The 14363-nt window shown below is 47.5% G+C and overlaps 1 protein-coding gene across 1 annotated transcript in view; it reads left to right on the top strand.

Moving 5' to 3' along the window:
• NCAN (neurocan) overlaps nt 1–14363 on the top strand; it is a 143296-nt gene that overhangs the window by 112687 nt on the left and 16246 nt on the right. Inside the window, exon 13 of the mRNA XM_030219917.1 lies at nt 4665–4778. Coding sequence (XP_030075777.1) covers nt 4665–4778 — 114 coding nt within the window. The remainder of the gene's footprint in view (nt 1–4664; nt 4779–14363) is intronic.

Genomic DNA, 14363 nt, shown 5'->3' with positions numbered 1-14363 from the left:
GGGATTTGGCACAGATGGGATTAGACACTCAGGAGCAGGGGTTCTCAACCCAGTCCTCGGGACACACCTGCCCGTCAGGTTTTCAGGAGACCCACAATGAATATGCATGAGATAAATGTGCATACAATGGAAGTTGTGTATGTAAATCTACCTCATGCATATTCATTGTGAGTCTCCTGAAAACCTGACGGGCAGATGAGTCCCGAAGACTGGGTTGAGAACCACTGCTCTGAAGGGAACTTTCCTGACTGGTTATCATAAGCAAATAAACAAAAAAAAGGAGGTAAAAAACCTCACAGTACCGTGAGACATGAAACAAAAAGAAGTGAGGAGAAACCAAGGAAGATACCAAAAAAAACTTTATTGGGTTTCTAAAAAGCAACCTGACACGGCCGTGTTTCGACCCTAAGGTCTGCCTCAGGGGTATATTGTATGTAATCTGAAAATAAAATAGCAGTATCAGTCATTAAACATATACTGAAAATAACAGTATAAAAACGTAGAGCAAATCATTTATAATAAGAACAAACATTTAAAATGTGAATAAATAGTGAACAAATAAAGTGCATGGTATGATATACATATAAATATTATTAAATGTATAAAATATATATTGTATCTTAACAAATAAAAAAAATTTTTTTTGGTTATCATAAGCCAAATATCCAGCGATTTGGTTATTGTCTGTTTGGGCCGATTCTGTTCAATATATTTGTGAGTGACATTGCCGAAGGGTTACAAGGTAAAGTTTGCCTTTTTGCGGATGACACCAAGATTTCCAACAGAGTGGACACCCCGGAGGGAGTGGAAAACATGAAAAAAGATCTGAAGAAGCTAGAAGAATGGTCTAACGTATGGCAATTAAAATTCAATGCGAAGAAATGCAAAGTGATGCACTTAGGGAGTAGAAATCCAAGGGAGACGTATGTGTTAGGCGGGGAGAGTCTGATAGGCACGGACGGGGAGAGGGATCTTGGGGTGATAGTATCTAATGACCTGAAGGCGACGAAACAGTGCGACAAGGCAGTGGCCGTAGCTAGAAGATTGCTAGGCTGTATAGAGAGAGGAGTGACCAGCAGAAGAAAGGAGGTTTTAATGCCCCTGTATAAGACGTTGGTGAGGCCCCACCTGGAGTATTGTGTTCAGTTTTGGAGGCCGTACCTTGCGAAGGATGTTAAAAAAATGGAAGCGGTGCAAAGAAAAGCTACGAGGATGGTATGGGATTTGCGTTCCAAGACGTATGAAGAGAGACTTGCTGACCTGAACATGTATACCTTGGAGGAAAGGAGGAACAGGGGTGATATGATACAGACGTTCAAATATTTGAAAGGTATTAATCCGCAAACGAATCTTTTCCGGAGATGGGAAGGCGGTAGAACGAGAGGACATGAAATGAGATTGAAGGGGGCAGACTCAGGAAAGATGTCAGGAAGTATTTTTTCACGGAGAGGGTGGTGGACGCTTGGAATGCCCTCCCGCGGGAGGTGGTGGAGATGAAAACGGTAACGAAGTTCAAAACATGCGTGGGATATGCATAAAGGAATTCTGTGCATAAGGAATGGATCCTCAGAAGCTTAGCTGAAATTGGGTGGTGGAGCAGGTGGGGGGAAGAGGGGTTGGTGGTTGGGAGGCTAAGATAGGGGAGGGCAGACTTATACGGTCTGTACCAGAGCCGATGATGGGAGGCGGGACTGGTGGTTGGGAGGCGGGAAATACTGCTGGGCAGACTTATATGGTCTGTGCCCTGAAAAGGACAGGTACAAATTCAAGGTAAGGTATACACATATGAGTTTGTCTTGGGCAGACTGGATGGACCATGCAGGTCTTTTTCTGCCGTCATCTACTATGTTACTATGGTACTGTCCAAACCTCAATGAGCATTGCAGAGGTGTAGCTAGGGGGGTCACCCAAATGAACTTCCAATGACGCTGATGCCTATTTTTCATGTGATCTGTTGTGTTTAAAATATGCGCCAACGCCATCAGCAGTCCACTCTCTGTTCCCCCCGCACCCTCAACCTGACTACGCTTCTGCAGCAGTGGCATAGCTTCGTGGGGCCATGGGGGCCTCGGGCCCCCAAATGTCCTCCAGGCCCCTGGTTTTGTTGGCGGGTCCCCATCCCCTGCCAGCTGAAGCCTTCTCCAGCATTGGTCTCCGGCGCCACCGCATTGCCTGCCCTCCTCTATCTTCCCCCTCACATCCTGCACGCTCCTTTTAGTGAAATTGAGCAGTTTCGTTTTAAGGAGCGTGCAGGACGTGAGGAGGAAGAGAGAGCAGGGCAGGTAAAGTGGCGGCACCGGAGACCGGCGCTGGAGAAGACTTCAGCTGGCGGGGGTTGGGGACCCTCGCCAGCCAAGGTACTTTGGTGCAACAGTGGGTGGGGAGTAGCAGGGCGGCAGGGGAGCGGTGAGGTGGTGGGGGTGGGGGCAGCAGGGGGTGGCAGACTAAAATGTGCCCCCCCACCTCGGGCTCTGGCCCCCTCCCACCACGAGGTCTAGCTACTCCCCTGTAATCTGGAACATTTTCTTCTATTGCTCAGCCCTCTGCCTCGGGCACTTTGACTCAAAACCAATATCGCAAAAGAGAAGGCGAGAGATCCCAAGTGAGGATGTGAGTGGAGGGAGAAAGGAGAGGAATTATCAGAAGCTTTTCAATGGACATGTGTTAGAAAATATATAAAGCAAAAGTATTGATTATTTGTACAGGTTGAGCTGCTATTGAAAAGCTGTCTGCTGAAATGTGAAACATTTATCACTTTGGAGTCACTTCTCCTCCCACTTGCCTTCCTGTCCTCCTGCTGACATCTTTTATTCAAGTTTTGAGACCTTTTTAGTTTGTAGGGGTGTGGAGCCTGACAATTATCATTTGTGGGGGGGTTTTCCCTGCATTTTAGGGTGCATTAAATCATGTTAACACACAATAAAACCATTTAAAAGGCAAGTCTATCAACAGACACCTAAATGTATGTGCCAAACATTGCATCCACTTCAGAGAACGCTACTTGGCTCCTGAAGTTGTCAGTTATGTACGCAAGTGCTGGATGTTATTCTATAAACAGTTCCCCCCCCCCCCCCCCCACACACACACACACACATACTGAATTTCACCGGTTCGTGCCTAAACAGCTGCATTGTGTGATTTATCCGGTTAGGCACTGATATTGAGCATCTAACTGGATAAGTTTAGTGGTCAAACAGGACCACACAAATAGCTGTCCTATCTTTAACCGCTAAAAAGTTAACTGGTTAGCGCTGAATATCGGCCTAACCGGTTAACTTTTTAGCGGTTCGAAAACCCCCGGATAGTCAGTGGCGGTCACCGGAAACGACAAGACTTGATTTTGCGAGACCAACCCAAACTTCCAGTGCCGCAGAGCTCAAGCTCACAGATAGGTTGTGGCAGGGAAGCAGGGATCTCACCGGAGGACTTTGCAGCTGAAGCCAGGTGAGGCATGACGAGTCCAACTAAAACAAAAGAGGCCTATTTTTTTTTTCAGCTTTTCCTTCCTCTACTACTTTGTGCTTAACTGATATAAAAATGAACCAAAGATGGGCGAAGGGGGGGGCACATAGAGAGATAAAATGGGTGAAGGCAGGGGGGCACATATGAGACAGAAGGAATGACTGATGGCAGGGGGGCACATATGAGACAGAGAATGGCAAGGGAGTAAGTATGAGATTGAGAGAATGGGTGATGGGGGGCACATACGAGAGAGAAAGAATGAGTGGTGGTGGGGGGCACATATGAGAGAGAGAATGGGTGAAGGCAGGGGACTGCATATGAGATTAAGAGAATGGGTGATGGGGGGCACATGTGAGAGAGAAAGAATGAGTGATGGCAGGGGGGCACATACGAAAGAGAAAGAATGAGTGATGGTGGGGGGGGCACATACGAGAGAGAAAGAATGAGTGATGGTGGGGGGGCACATACGAGAGAGAAAGAATGAGTGATGGTGGGGGGGCACATACGAGAGAGAAAGAATGAGTGATGGTGGGGGGGGGCACATACGAAAGAGAAAGAATGAGTGATGGTGGGGGGGGGCACATACGAGAGAGAAAGAATGAGTGATGGTGGGGGGGCACATACGAGAGAGAAAGAATGAGTGATGGTGGGGGGGCACATACGAGAGAGAAAGAATGAGTGATGGTGGGGGGCACATACGAGAGAGAAAGAATGAGTGATGGTGGGGGGGCACATATGAGAGAGAAAGAATGAGTGATGGTGGGGGACTGCATATGAGATTAAGAGAATGGGTGATGGGGGGCACATGTGAGAGAGAAAGAATGAGTGATGGTGGGGGGGCACATACGAGAGAGAAAGAATGAGTGATGGTGGGGGGCACATACGAGAGAGAAAGAATGAGTGATGGTGGGGGGCACATATGAGAGAGAGAGAGAGAATGACTGATGGCGGGGGGGGGGGCACATATGATAAAAAGAGAGAGAGAATGGGTGACGGCAGGGTGAGCACATATGAGAGAGAGAGAATAGGATCAGCTAGAAGTCCATTGCCTCAGAGGGATGTGTTCATTTCTGTAAGAGGATCTTGATGTCTGGCAGGTCCCCTGGTCCTGCAAGAGCTTCTCTATCCTGCAACAGACTCAGTAGAAGCAGTCGTGCTGCCACCAGAAGGGTTTTATGTACACATTATTTTTTCTTTGCCAGATCTTGATGATTGCCTGCCCAACCCTTGCCAGAATGGAGGCACCTGTATTGATGAGATAAACGCATTTGTCTGCCTGTGTCTGCCCAGCTACGGAGGGAGCATGTGTGAAAAAGGTCAGTTGAATTCTTGTGCAAAAGGTATACTGCAAAATGAAAACACAAGAGGAAGGGGCAATAGCCAGCTTTGAAGCTTCTCTCATGGGTTAGAGGAGTTCATTTATTTACAACAAAGAAGGGGCTTCAACATTATTTTGCACATTCACTGTGCGTTCATTGCCAGGGCAGTCAATCCCTAATGCCAGCTCCCCCTTCACTCTGACCCTCAGTCCTGTTTCTCCCTCTTCTCCCTTCCCCCAAAACACTCCCCCCTCCTGTCAGATTTCTGCCCCCCAAGAGGCTTTATCCCTGGAGAACTGCTCATCTCCCCCCACCCCTGGTTATAGGCCTGGCACAGCAACCCCTGTGGAATATTTTCTCCTTAGCATGATGCATCACCACATGAGGGCGCCACACTCGAGTTCCTCTGTACATATGCAGAGCTTCAACTAAACAAAGAGAATCATGAGAGTCTTTGTTTTGAGATTCCAGAGGATATCATAAAGAATTTGCTGCTTTCCTTTTCTAAGCGTAATGCAGAATGGTGGTTTGGGAAGTTTCAGGACAGGAATCAGGACCGGAGCAGATGGGGGTGATTCAGTGCAGGTCTGAGGTGCATTATAGAGCTACAGGGATGTGTGTTAGTAATTGATAATAGGGGGTGTATCAGGCAGGAATGAAGTGTATTGGCACAGTTGTGGAGGAGTGGCAGGAGAGTGACGCAGGGAGGAGCGAGGTTTATTGACAGAACTGTTTGTGAGAGTTTCAATACTGGACTAGCAGGGGTCCTGCAGAGCAGGAATGAGGTACATTGTAGAGCTGCATGTGAGTCCCAGAACTGCTGGAATACTACCCAATGTGTCTTCAGCATCAGTGTAAAGGTTAACTTGGGTGCCATAATGGTTTGCAGCAAGCCTGCTGCTGTTTGTTAGGAGATCAATTACTGCTGGAGCTTTGGAGGATGATGAAAATACCATTTGTAATGGAAAAGCCAGGGAAGACTCACTAAAGCAGAGACCACCAACCCCTGCCTGGAAATTTACCACTGAATCTCAATTAATCACAGACTCAAGCTGCTGTTACTGGCCTGGGAGGAAGGGAGAGTGGACAAGAAAGGGAGATGGAAGAGCACTGGAAAGGTGTATTTATTGATCTATCTACTCCAGTGCCGTTGTGTCTGTTTTTCTGTTTGATGAGCCATGATTTCAGAGCTAGATAGATTATAGATATATTTTTGTACAGGGATAGTTTTAAAATCCTGTAGACCTGCAAACTAATTTTCAAAGGAAAACATCCCGTGCAGTTTCTGTATGAAAATTCAGGGCCAGCAAAAAATGCTGATACAGAGGTACCTGCCTTATTATGCCAGTGTTGAAGTACACTTGAGAATTTTACAATGAAATGCATGGCCTTTACCTCCCCCTTTCTACACCCCTTTTTTGTTATAATGAAAGGTGAACACATTGGGAGACTGAGGCCCTCATGATCAAAAGCAAACTCTGGCGCTAGAGGCTGTTAACACCATACTAGCGCCAGAGTTTGCAGCCGATCCATGATCAGAGCCCTCGAGCGCCTGAAACAGCGCACTCGAGGGCTCTCAGCGCAAGTAGCATGCAAATGCATGCTAAACAGGGCTTCTAGCGCAATTAGCTTGCAAATGCATGCTAATTGGCGCTTAACGCATTCATCCCCCAATGATCAGCGACCAGCGCGCCAAAGATTGGGTCGCTGGCCGCAGCAAAATCAACGCCAGCTCCGAGCTGGCGTTAGATTTTGCGGATCATTGGGGAGGAATGGTGAGCCCTGTCCAGCATGCAGTTGCATGCTGGCAGGCCCCCCTTCCCCCCCAAGGCAAACGCGAACGGGGGGCTGGAGGTCCGGTGGATTTCCCGACGATTTCCTTACATGGTCTGTAGCCCCGCCCAGCGCATCCCAGGATGCAATTGGCGAGGCTGGGTGCCGCCATTTTGGGCCTCGACTGACTGGAAGAGGAGGGAGGCAGGCAGGCTGCGTCCCTCCTCCAACAAAAGGTAGGGGGGCCGGGAGGGGGCCGGCACGACACCACAGCACACCACGGACCACCAGGGAATCTAAGGACAACGCTGGGGGGAGGATTTGGGGTGGGCTGGAGGTCCACCGGACCTCCAGCCCCCACCCCCCCCCCCCCTCATCGATGGATCACAGTAGGAGATCTTTTGGCCGGAGGCGGCCAATCAACAATTTCTGGGGGTTTCGGGGGCTGGAGACCCACCGATCCTCCAGCCCCCCCCACCCCCCGTCGGAGGGTGGGAGAGGGTTTGGCCGGCGGCGGCCACGATGTTTTCTGGGGGTTTGGGGGGGGGCCTCGTTGTCGGGCCTTGGGGCAGGCTGTTTGACAGGTTTGGGCTTTTGACAGCCCAGACCTGTCAAACAAGTGCGGGAGGATTGTGCTGAGCGCATACTCGGCACAATTCTCCCGCACTTTAAACATGATAATCAAAGATAATAGTGCTGCTTAGATTTGCATGCATTATCTTTGATCATCGATGCAGAAAAGCCCTGCGCTGTCCCGGCGCTATTTTTAGGGCGCTGTTTGGAACAGCGCAGGGCTTTTGATCATCTGCCTGTGAGAGAAGGACAGTTGTCAGCGTGAGATGGATAAAGTTCGATGATCAAAGGTAAATGTGGACGCTAGAGGCCACTAACACCAGACTAGCACCCACATTTAACTTTGCACCCATGATCTTTGGGCAAATCACACCCCTCAATACCACAGAGCTAATTTAAATTAGATTTAAATAACCGCTACAGTATTCCGCCCTTATGATCAGAGAACAGTGCTTGCTGGGCAGGGCATGGCACAGCCATTTTGAATGTGGCACTGGACGAGGAGGTTTGGGGGAGTGGGTGGCCGCTAGACCGCCAGGGTGGATAGGGGGTTGTATTGGCAGCCCAATTGGGCCACCAGAGATGTTTTTTTGGGGTGTGAGGGGAGGATTACGGATATCCAACCCCTCATGCCTTGTGTTTGCCAGACTTCCAGCCCTCACGTCACTATCTGGGGGTGACTTCGGGGGGGGGGGGCACTAGGCCACCAGGGATGAACAATGGCAGGGATCTGGGGGGGGGGGGTCCAATGGGCCTCCATCTCCTGCGTTTGACAGGTCCTGGCTTTTGACAGCCTGGACCTGTCAAACAAGTGTGGGAGGATTGTGCCTGAGCATGCCTCAAGCACTTTTATCCCTATGATCAGAGCTAATTTGCATGCTATTAGCTCTGATCATAGAGGTATAACTGCCCTGCGCTGTTCCGGCGCTAATTTTAGAGCACTGTTTGGAACAGCGCAGGACTTCTGATCATCAGGGCCTTAGACAGCTAACTCCTTGGTAAGCGAGGTAAATTCCTTTGGAAGTTCCACTCCCTGTGATAGGAAAAGGATGGAGTGAAGCAGGTGTGGAAACCTGCAGATACACAACCAGTGCAAGACCCAGGAAGCGGAGTCTGTTAAATGCAGTGCATGGTGAGGAAATTTGGGTTTAGTATCCATGCTCACATCTGTAATAAGGCTCAGCACAAGAACTTTGCTCATAAATGTCCAGCTCTGAGAGACAGCATGGTTAGGAATCCAGATTCACATATAAATGTGCTGGTGTACTCTGAATGAGAAAGGAGCCTTCTGGGGTGTCCAGGCAGCTTGTGCAGTGGGAGAAGGCCAAATGAGCAAGATTCACATTTTCCTTTTTGGCTGGCTGGTATTGTATTGCTGTGGGCTTCCCCAAAGCTCATGGAGTGTGGGCCTTTCATCTTTCTGGTCAGGCTGTTACTGTCTCTCTCTCTCTCTCTCTCTCTCTCTCTCTCTCTCTCTCTCTCTCTCTCTCTCTCTTCTACACCTCAGTATTTCTCTCTTTCTGTATAATCTACAGACATAGTAACAGGAATCCCTTCTCCCATCTGGCTCATTTGGCTTCCCTCTGCCTTTTCTTATTCAATCCTCCACCTCAGGCAGAGACGCTGTGACAGCTCCTCAGAGCTCTGCCCCTCACATATCTATTAGAGAGGAGTAATGAAGGTGATGTTGAATAGAAAAATACCTGGTCTTCCCAGTCTGCACTGCTGTTCTGGTAATTTGAACACATTCCCACCCTCCTGCAGCTTCAGCAGAGTGGAGACATCTTCCGTTCATGCTGTGCCTTGGTCTCAGCCTCAGCTATCCCCCCCCCCCCCCTTCTATCATCTCTGCTACACCATAAGTGAAGCCATCCAGCAATGCTATGCACCACAGATAACAAACCTCTTTTTAAAATGTAAGTGTGGCTTCTTAGCATAAACTCTTCAGCTGGAGAGAGAATCACTTTAATTGCTCATTTTCTGTAGACAGCTGTTACCTGTCTTGGTTTTCTTTTCCCAGGCTTTAATCACTTCTTTGGCCAGACCTACCTCCTGCTGCCCAGACCAGAGCATCTGTTTCCACTGCTGTTGTGCAAAGTCAGGGCATCATGGTGCTAGTAGGAGGTTTCAATATTAGACACAAGAGGGACACGACAGGACAATGGTCAGGGTTCAGCCTAGGTTTAAAGAATTGAGTATTCATCAGCCATGTCCTTGGGGGACCCTCTATAATAGCACCACCACCTAGGTAACTGGAAGCCTATGCAGGAGGAAGGCCTGGGGCATGGAGACTGAGAGGCCATGTGCTGAACCTTTGTGCCTGACTGGAAATGCCTGAGGATTGAGGCCTCACCTGCCCCAGGGTACTGGATGAGCCTGATTCCTAAATGAAAAACAGGAGAGATATAGATAAGGGATAGATGCTTTGGGAAGGGGGGGGGGGGTTGGAAATATTGAGCAAGGGATAAGCAGGAGAGAGAGAGAACGGGTTGCAGGGTGGTGGTAAAAAGAGAGGGGGATGCTACAAGGCATATCTGGGGGGCAGAGAGAAGGGGAAAATACTGAAGAGAGAGAGAGGGAGGGGGGAGATGTTTCAGGTCAATGTGAAATGACTTGTCCAAGACCACAAAGAGCGTCTGTGAAAAAGAGGGAATTGAACCTGGGTCTCCTGGTGCTCAGTCACAAAAAAGAGGGAAAACAGCATACAAAAGCAACCAAACAAACAAACAAAGTAAACACTGGGCCTTCAGGAATGAGAAAAATGCAGTCCTTTATTTATGATGAAAACCCGATATGGGCCGTGTTTCGGCGTACAAACGCCTGCATCAGGGGTCAAAGAGCTCTTCTAGGTCAACTAATTAGCTAGTTGATAAAGATGATAAACAATCAGGTTATATTCCCCGATGTTTGAACAGCTCGTAAATAGAACGCCTTCAGCCGCATAAACCGCCAAAAGACGTGCGTAATTCAGGTTGCTGCGTCTCAAAAAGATGTAGTTAAATCAGAAAAGGTACAAAGAAGGGCAACCAATATGAATAAAGGGAAGGAACTCCTCTCATTTCAGGAAAGGCTTAAAACGTCAGAGCTCTTTGGCTTGGAGAAGACGGTTGAGGGGTGATATGATAGAGGTCCACAAAATCCTGAGTGGAGTAGAATGGTTAAACATGAATTGATTGTTTTACTCTTTCAAAAGTGCAAAGACTAGGGGCACGCCATAATGTTACATAGTAATACTTAAAACATGTAGGAGAAAATATTTTTTCACTCTCTGGAACTTGTTGCTGGAGGATGTGGTACAGCAGTTATCATATCTGGGTTTAAAAAAAGGTTTGGACAAGGTCCTGGAGGAAAAGCCCATACACTGCTATTAAGGTAGACACGAGAGAAAAGACACTACTTATCTCTGGGATTGGTAGTATGGAATTTGCTACTCTGGGGGATTCTGCCAGTACTTGTGACCTGGATTGGCCACAGTTGGAAGCACGATACTGGGCTACTGTAGATGGACCTTTGGTCTGACCCAGTATGGCAATTCTTATGTTCCTATGTTCAGACTGCAAGCATGGAACAGAGACTTTTCTTTCATGAGCATTATATAAAGGAAATCAAGTTTTATTAGAACACTGGAAAGGGCTCTGTGACGGGATGCTGCCTTTGAAAATTAGTGTGCAGGTCTACCAAAAATATTTTAAACTTTAACAGTCTGTGTACAGTTCAAGCTTCTCCTTCTAACCTACAAATGCACTCAGTCCACAGCCTCTCATTACCTCTCTACCCTCATTTCCCCTTACGTTCCCACCCGAAACCTCCACTCACAGGACAAATCCCACCTCTCAGTACCCTTCTCCACCACTGCCAACTCCAGGCTCCGCCCTTTCTGCCTCGCCTCACCCTATGCTTGGAATAAACTTCCTGAGCCCATTTGCCAAGCCCCCTCCCTGCCCATCTTCAAATCTTTGCTCAAAGCCCACCTCTTCAATGTCGCCTTCGGCACCTAACCTTTATGCCTCTAATCAGGAAACCTAGACTGGCCCAATTTGACTGCCCTATTTGACTGACTGTACATTTGTCCTTTAGATTGTAAGCTCCTTCTCTGTTAAACTGTACAGCTCTGCGTAACCCTAGTAGCACTCTAGAAATGTTAAGTAGTAGTAGTAGTGTTTTTGAGTCTTTGCTTGTTTACCATTTAGATCACTGCAGTGGTTTATTATTGGGTCTCCCAGACTCAGTGTTAAAAGAAACTTCAGGTTACTTGAAATACTGCCACACTAATACTAATGGGGGCAAGTCAATTTGATCATGTAACTCACTTTTGTACACCTTGCATTGATTACCTATTGCTTGGCAAATCAACCCCCCAGTTTACTAAGCCATGCTAGTGGCTGCCTGCTGCGTGGCTGTGCCAACACAGCCCATTCAAAGTCAATGTATATCTCGGCATTGTCGTTTATTTCACTTAATATACCATTTTCCTTGTAGTCAAACCAAAGCGCGGCTTAGTAAACAGAAGGGCAAATATAAAATGTTCAAATTTCTGTATAAGGCTTTGTGCATTGAGGTCTTTGTAACTATTTCAACTTGGTTGAGGCTCTATTGATGAGCAAGGGAATGTGTTTGTATGATATTTCATAACTAAAGGAATGCATTAGTATGATATTTGATGAATAAGGGAAAGCAGTAGTATGATAATATACCTGATCGGTAAAGGATGCATTAATGTCATATTCAGAGAGTAAGGAATGTGTTGGTATGCTATTCGACGAATAAGGGAATGTGTTGGAAGGCCGATGGTATGTGTCCAATGAATTCATTCACTGTATGTGTCATTTGTATTTTGTTATATGAATTTTTATGTCATTTTGAATTTTTTAGTTATTATTTTATGTGGTTTTATAATTTTGATTATATATGTTGTTTGTTATCCGCTTTGACTTTTTGGAAATAGCGGGCTATAAATGTTTTAAATAAACAAACATCCCAAACTGGGGACTGTGCCATGTGTCCTGTTGTCAAAAGAATCTTGTCCTGTTCTGGGCTCTTTAAAGGTGTCATAGTGCCTTCTGAGAGGTTCATGACAGCTGCGGTCACTCTAGGTTCATTACACTTAGGGCTTTTTCCTGTTAAGCAATAATCCAATCTGGTCTCCATGTGAAACATGGAGAAAAGCAGCAGGCCAGAGCTGTTATTAGAAAAGCTGAACCTCGACATACTTTAGTGGTCAACCTAAACACCATCTTCTTTGGTGCCTTCTTTTTGCTGCTGGGTCTCAGCTCTAGGCTTACCTGCATTTCATGCAGGTGACGTGCCGAGGTTCATAGCCTCTGATTCTCTGGCCTAGAGACTGCATCTCAGAGAGAGAGAGAGAGAGACCATCTTCTAAGACACGGCAATGAAAAGGACCTTCAGCCCTTGCCATTCTAGGAAGGCTCATCCCAACTGCAGCGTCCATGTTAGAATTTCCAATCCTTAAGGCAGTGGTTCCCAAACCTTTTCAGTTTACGACACCCTTCGTGTCCAAGCAAATTTTTGCGGCACCCCCCCCCCCCCCCAGCCACACTGATCTCCCCCCCCCCCCCCCCCCCCCCCCCGACCGCACAGGTTCCCATCTTTTTCTCTGCACAAATATAACAACAGTCTTACAGTGGCCCTATAACCAGCCCCTCCAAATGATACACTGATTACGATTTATAACAAATTACTACTCTACTCATGAAAAGTTATTCCGTTATTAAACTTCCTCTTTGTACATCTGTATGCTGCACAAGCCAGCATGTTTAAAAATATAAGTACAGCACTGCGTACGTCTAGTAGCGCTATAGAAATAAGTAGTAGTAGTATTAAATAAAAAATGCTACCAACAATAAAGAATGACAACTTAGATGCAGCAGCTCATAGGTTTGCTTGCTTTGTTTTGAATGGGAAGGGAAACAGAGACTGACCTATTGGCTTCAACTTTTTGACTTTATCCCATCTCCTGTTTTCATGCAACCTCCTTGGCAGTCGTCTCTGTGAGTCCCGAAGGCCATCTGCTCCGTGTCCCCAGTGGCCACGACCAAAAGAAATTGCAAGTGCGGGGCCGTAGCAGCATTCAGGCATGGGCTGTTGATTCTGCTGGTCCTCTGCCCCCGCTGACGTCAACTTCCAGTTCCAGGGGCAGAGGACCGGCAGAACTGACAACACATGCTCGAAGGCTGCTGCAGCCCTGCGCTTGCTTTTTGTTGTTGTTGTTTTTCTGCTGCTGCTGCTGTGTGCGGTAGCGGTTCATGTGGGAGGGAGGTCGGGATTTGCTGCGGCACCCCAGAGAGTTCGCTGTGGTGCACAGTTTATGAAACGCTGCCTTAAGGCCTTTTCTGGGTATCCCTGATGGTTTACATACAATGGACGTAGTATGCATGCAAATCTAAATCATGGATAATCATTAGGAGCAGTAATGTAGCCATACCTCAATTTTTGGGTGGGCCTGAGGGTGAACTGGGTGGTCATGACCCAAGCATTTTCTCTGCCTACTACTCCCCCTCCCCACCTTTGCAGCAGTAAAAATGAATACCTTGGCTGGTGAGGTTTGAAAGTCCAGGTCTATAGTCTTTAGGATAGGATGGTATTTTCCAGGAAACATCAGAGCTCATAAGAAGGATGGGTGAGCTGATGGCTCTCTCAGTGTTTTCCAGGTCTCTTTTGTGGGGACTCCGTGCTCCCCTGGCTTATAGCCATCTTTTGCACTTCCCAGCATGCCATGTTCCTACACTAAATTCAGTGGCAGGTGGCTACAGGGCCGGTGCTAGGGTCTCTGGTGCCCCCCCTGCAAACTATGTTGGCGCCCCCTGCAAACTATAAGTCGCCATCAGCACCTGCCCCTCCCCTGGTCCAGCATCTCCTTTCTCTCTTTTCCCTCCTCCCAACCCCCCCCCCCCCCCCCCCCCCCTGCATCAGCCAAACATTCTTTTGTCTGGCAGCTCTGACCTTTTTGCTGCAGGTTGCAAAGTCCCTGCTCCCAGCGAACTGAACTGCTATGCTAAAACTTTGCCAGGACTCTCTGTTTGCTTTCTCTCACCCTACTATTTACTGTACCTTTTTGGAACATTTTCTCCTTTTCTTAACTTTTTTGGGAGAAATAGAGAAATGGAGGAGGAGAGAGCAATAATGAACTAAGCCAAGGTGGGGAGTCCCAAAACTTCATGCACAGAGGGGAAAAGGACTAACACTAAACACACACACACACATATATACCATATATAC

Source organism: Microcaecilia unicolor, chromosome 11, assembly GCF_901765095.1.
Source record: "Microcaecilia unicolor chromosome 11, aMicUni1.1, whole genome shotgun sequence".
NCBI classification, from domain to species: Eukaryota; Metazoa; Chordata; class Amphibia; order Gymnophiona; family Siphonopidae; genus Microcaecilia; species Microcaecilia unicolor.
This window is presented reverse-complemented; position numbering and strand designations above follow the sequence as displayed.